Below are 6,000 nucleotides of genomic sequence, written 5' to 3'. Positions count from 1 at the left end.
CTTTGGAGGCAGCGACCATTCCCGGGATGCGCTCCCTGCGCGGTCCCTCTCCCTCCACGCCGGGAGGTAAAACTCGCGGCTCCGTGTGCCACATCCAGGTTTTGCAGTGTCCTGGCTCCGGGACGCTCCGATTTTTGTTGTTGTTGTTATGCTTTAGTAGGGTTTTTTCCGTGGGTTTTTTTGTTTTGTTTTGGGGGTTTTTGTTTGCTTTTTTTTTCCTTTTTTTGTTTAATGCCTGCAGCGGGAGCCGGCAGCCCCCGGCGGGGCGGTGGGACCGGGGCAGCGCGGCTCCCCCGAGACCCCGGCGGGCTCCGCCCGATGGCCACGGGGCTCCGCGCGTTCCCTGGATGCTGCTCTGCGGAGGGAGGGAGGGAGGGAGGGAAGGAGGGAGGGGAGAGGGGAGGAGAGAAGGAAGGAGGGAGGAGGGAAGGGGGGAGGGAGGGAAGGAGGCCGGGGCTGGCGGCGGGAGGGGGGGAGGGCGGCCGGGGCCGGGGCCGCCAGGCCGGGGCGGCTGCAGCGGGACGAGGCGCGGAGCGGAGCGGAGCGGGCGGCGGGCGAGGCCCGGCAGCAGCGGCGGCCCCGCTCCGCCCCGCGGAGCTCCCGCCCGGCGGCCCCGCGGCCGCCCGGGTCCGCCCGGGTCCGCCCGGGTCCGCCCGCCTCCCCAGCACCCCGCCGGGAGGAACAGCTCCCGAGCAGTTCGCAGCTCCGCATCCGAGAGGGAAACACAGCCAGAGAGGCGCGGAGGGGAGAGGAGCGCAGCGAGCAGCTCTGGGTTACTGAAACCAGTACAGGAGCTGCCAGGACAAACTGAGCTTTTGCCAAAAATAGCTCTTTCAGGGTTAGGCTTTTTTTTTTTTTTTCCTTTTTTTTTTTTTTCCTTTCTTGTAGTCGAGCGCCCAGCAGAAGTGCCCCAGCCCCAGTGCACACCCAACCTGTCGGCCTGAGGGGCAGCTGAAGCAGCCAGAGCAGAATGTACCAGGGACACATGCAGGTAAGCGGCTCCGAGCAGGATGGATGGAGAGGGGAAGCCTCGGAACGGGCTTCGCTGAAACGCGGCTCCGTGAAGTTTCAATGGGTTGAGCGGAGGGGAGATGCCACCCTGGCACTGTGCAACAAGTGACCTGGTGCAATGTGACCGTGACACTCCAGCTCGGGGCTAAAGGGAGCAGCTTGCCTGGGGCTGGCACTGCTCGAGGGGGAGGATGGCAAAAGGGTTCTGTCAACTTTGTAACTAGGTGAAGTTCTGTGTGTGTTTATCCATGTATGATGCCTGCTTGTTCAAACAGATTCAAGGGAGTATTCCAGGGCAAACATTGTTATGGCATGCCTTAAGTGACACATGTCTCCTGCCATCCTCTTGATGCATCTCTTCCTGTATGTCAAGTGAAGGGCAAACAATAAGGGAAAAGACAGAGCACTTGCTTTGCAAAATCTGCAAAGGTTTCACACCACACTAAAACCGTTGATTTGCACAGTGCGTTGTGTTTAAAGGTGATGGATTTGTATTCTTCCCTCCCAACACGGGATGAGGATTGATTTTGCTAAGCCCCAGAATGACTTTGTAGAATGAATTCAAACACATGGCTAAGAGACTTTAACATTTCAGGCAGAAATATTTTCTCATGATCCTATTGATCCTACATCGCCTCGGCAGAATACGCCTCTCCTCAATAAAACATACAACTGCCTTGGACGTGATGGCTTTAACCTTGACTCCCGCTCTCCTTCACATGGCTCTTCCTTGGAAAGCGAAGCCTGTTTTGAAGGAGGAAGTGCCAAAGTGGAGTAAAGGTTTACACTCATCTTCCAAATTCAGTTTCTTTGCTTTGGACCCAATCTGGCTTTATTTTCACTGCCAGGAACGATGAAATGCTTTTATCACATACAGTGGCACCAGCCTTGCATGTGGTGGTGTTTGCACTAAGGCTGTTTACAGAGAAACTGCAGCTTTACCAAGTGCAAGCTGACCACTTCTGTTTGGTGTGATTCTGCACTTCAGCATTTAAATATCTGCTGAATGATCACCGGTGACATTAAACTTCAGTCAATGTCAGACACAGGGTTGTGTGCGATGTATGTGAGTTAAGCGAGGACTCTGATTCAGCGCTGCTTTCCAGAACTGAATTATACCAGTTACTCTTTCATGTTTGTGTTATCTGATCCAACAATGATAAATAATGTGTCATAATACTGCTTGTAATAGGAGAGCAAACAGGTTTGAACGAGATATGTAATCAATGGAGGGAGTATACGTGTTACCATTTATTTCTGAAAATAAGGTTAAAACACAAAACCAATCCTATAACTAATGATACTGAGTTGGACATTGCCAAATAGGTATTTACACCCTCAAGAAAGCAGATCTATGCTATAAGTTATAGATTGCAACAAATGTACAACACTTTATAAAAGGAAATCTAACGGAATCTTGAGGTGCCTGTCAGCACTTTAAATTTTCTGAGTCATTAAAAGAGTGAAATCAAACTTGCAATAGGAAAATAAGGTCAAAACATGCAAATCTGTTGTGACTGATGCCCTTTAATTTTTTTCTTTCAAAACATTTTGATTTTTCTAGCCCAAATATAATCAAATGCTGATCAAATTCTCTTAAAAGGTTTGCTGAACTAAAAATACTATTCCTATTGAGTACACTTATCATTGTTAAAAATAAAAACCCACCTGAATTCATCACCCAAACTTTTTAATATATCTGTGTCCTAACAGGACATTAATGTTCTTCAGATAACACCTAAAAAGCCTAAAGCGTTAGGAGAGATTTTTATGTTCAGCTATATCTTCAATTAGAGCCTTTAAGTGAGTCAGACAAAGACAATACAGGGCTGATTTCTTTGCAATGAAATGATCTACTGCAATGTTTATTAAACCATGTGGGAACATAAACTGCCAAAGTTACCATACAGTATTAAACCACACGCTAAATACTGTATCAAACCACACACTAATAAAAATGTAGGCACATTCTAAGCATTACAGGTTCTTTCTCGCTATCCAAGACTTTCTTGTAAGTCTTCTACTAATTTAGGGAAAATTAATTGCAGTTACAGCCAATTGAAAATAAGGTGAACCATAAAACCAATCCAAATTTGGGTAGATCAAGTCAGACACATAAGTCAGCACCTAGACTCCTAAACAAAAGTAATCTCATTTTTAAAGCACTGAACACTTTCGGAACCTACACTTCTTTGAGAGAAACTGGAGTATTTATTTAGCTCGGTATTTAAGCATCTAACTTCATACATCCAAATGTAAAGTGATGTGCCAATATATAATACCTCTTCCTACAGTTTTGAAAGTTATAGTGATCAAATGTAGGATTTGCCAGTCATAATTTCCCTTTTTTCTAGTGTTTTGTTCTCAAATGCAAAAGTAAAATCTGCAGAATTAATTCCATAGTCCAATTACTTTAAAAGATGTTTACAGAGCCCGTGTTTTACTAATAACCTGCTGTAACTCAGCTAATTCTTGGAATACTTCTGGAAGGGGATAACATCAGCAACTGTAACAAGGTAATAAGCATAATTACAGAGATTGGGAATTGACCTATCTTGGATAGGCATCAAGCATTAGCAGCTTCAGTGGGGAATTTCTAACTAAGCTCAATAAATTCTGCAAGTGTACATGAAATATAATTTCCATTTAAGCACTGCTGAAGTCCAGCACCTTAAGTACTTTACAACAGGCCACAACGTGTCTATCTCTTCTTAATTCTTAGTGTATAGTACAGATTCAGCTTGTTGGGTTGTTTTTCTTTTCTGAATCCCAGAAAGTCACTTTATTCATTCCGAAGACCTAGGTTTAGAATTCTCTCTTACTGTTTTTCAAATGAAGCCTCACTACACAGAAATACTAGAGAGGTCCTAAGCTCAAATTCCAAAGACAGCTAAAAAAAATCTAAAAAGAAGGCATGTCCTGTCTATCCATTTCCAGGTACCTTTCTGTGAGATCAGCTGTTGCATTACTCGGGCACCACGCGCTTCCACGTAAAACACAGGTAGAAAGGAGAAGCTGCCTTCCACAGGGCCAGCACCACAAACAGAAATAAGATGCAACACAGTGCCACAGGAGCTCTTTTAAAGCTATTTCACCACCATAATAAGCTTAAGCATCTGATTTAGCCCTATTTACCAGCCAGTTCAGTTTTTGCAGCGACCATTTAAAGCAGAGCGGGGACTGACATTGGTCCTAAGGCATGAGCTGCCTCCTGGAGCCTGCGCCCTCGAGGTGAGGCTTTTGCATGAAAAAGAACTTCAGATGAGGTGCACAGATTGTTTGTCTACAAACACACCAGTTATGTCAGAAGTCCTGTTTAATTCAGTAAATGTAGTCTCTGACAGGATGAAACCTGATGGATACTGAAGCACACCCTGGGATTCACAGATAAGGCGAAAGAACCAGGTCTAGATGCTAAACTGTACAAGGTGAAAGAGAGAGTATTTCTCTCTTGGGACAATGTGTGCAATCCAAAGTGTGCTGTTTTTCATCTTCTTCAACAAAACAGTAGCAGACCAGATGGAAGCAGAACATAAGCTGAGTTCAACCCCCAATCACTGCTGTAAAATGTCTGTCATTTTAACAACCAACAATAAGAAGTTTTAAAGTTTTTATAGTATATTATATACCTGATACCAGTCCCTCCCTTTGACTTTTATGAAAGTTCCATAAATGAGTGGAGGGTAAATTGCAATCATTTTCAGCAGCATTTGGCTTCCTATGAAGTTCAAAATAAATGCCTTCAACACTGTTTGCCTTGATGCTGTATATAGTCAGCTTTCCCCAGCACAAATGCTTGAACAGAAGAAGTGCTTTGCCAAATGTTGGCATGGGATTTTATATATGGCAGTGTTATGTTTCAAGATGGCTTAATTTAGACAAAGCAGAAATCTTGACCACACATGGCTATCAGAGTTCCTCTGGCGCTTTCTCGCGAGAACAGGCTTGTTAGTCACGATGCCTTGGCCAAGTTCCAGATCAGATAGTTTGTCTTCTGAACTTTTAATTGCATAGGCAATCAACTTCATGCCCTTAATTCTTGTGTTGAGTTTTTTATTATCAAAGATATTTAATATTCTACCACGGGCATTTCATATTTACATGAAATAACCCATATTCATCATTCACATTTCAGTAAGATTTCAGTTCTCAAACACGTACCTATATGATAGCAGTGGGTCAACAGAAAAATAAGTATGTACACGTGGAAATTCTCGCAAGATGAAACCTCAAGGGCTTCACATGTTTTAGTGGGCCTGAAAAGTGTTGCTAAATATTTTATAAAAAACATTTTTGCACTGATTTCTCAACACTTAAGACACATCTAACTCACTGGGAAAAAGGGAAACAGAACAGTCTCAAGATTTGCTGCAGATGCAAGTTGCATTTCAGCTTACTTGGTAACCTATTAAAAATACTGTAATATTGGTGGCTACAGTATAAAATAAATGAACCCCAAGCTATTAATCAGTTATTAATAAGAAAAAAGTCATATGCATTTTTAGGTTAATAAAACAGCTCACAGAGAATACACACAATGTAAACTTGAATTAATGTTAAATTCCATCTCTGCTCAGCTGTTAACATAAACTTAATAACTTCAAGCTACAAAATTCTAAAAATGTGGGCACATAGTTGGAATGCTAACTGATCCCTAGTGATGGCAATGAACCATAACTCCTAGCCTAGCTAAAATTGTTTTAAGATAAACTGATAATTTTGTATTATTACAACCATTTTCTAAAAGTACTCTCAACAGTAGGGCAGTCTTTATGTTGGTATGTTTTCCATTTTGACTTGGTATTTTCCAGTTAATTCACTAGCAGCTTTACAAGTTTTGAACAGCAGATTATGAAGTGCTTGTAAATGAAAAAAGCTAAAAATAATGAGCTCACTTTCATAGAAGGAAGTTCATTCAAAGAAAGTAGGTGATATACTGCGTTTGGCGAAGGCGCATTCCGAAACTGTACAAATTGTGAGCATTGGTAA

General features: G+C 43.0%; 1 protein-coding gene across 4 annotated transcripts in view; it reads left to right on the top strand.

Moving 5' to 3' along the window:
• Window positions 1-610: 610 nt before the first annotated feature.
• The window catches only part of PEX5L (peroxisomal biogenesis factor 5 like), a 107,320-nt gene continuing 101,930 nt past the window's right edge, over window positions 611-6,000 (top strand). For 3 of the 4 annotated variants that reach the window (XM_027709698.2, XM_027709689.2, XM_027752235.2), the window contains exon 1: window positions 611-991. In XM_027709698.2, the coding sequence (XP_027565499.1) occupies window positions 971-991 (21 nt within the window). In that variant the 5' untranslated portion in view covers window positions 611-970. The remainder of the gene's footprint in view (window positions 992-6,000) is intronic. The other variant, XM_027709708.2, reaches the window with a different exon arrangement.

Source organism: Pipra filicauda, unplaced genomic scaffold, assembly GCF_003945595.2.
Source record: "Pipra filicauda isolate LSUMZ 115617 unplaced genomic scaffold, ASM394559v2 scaffold242_size1167801_pilon, whole genome shotgun sequence".
NCBI lineage: Eukaryota > Metazoa > Chordata > Aves > Passeriformes > Pipridae > Pipra > Pipra filicauda.
The sequence above is the reverse complement of the archived record's forward strand: the minus strand, read 5'-3'. Positions and strand labels throughout refer to the sequence as shown.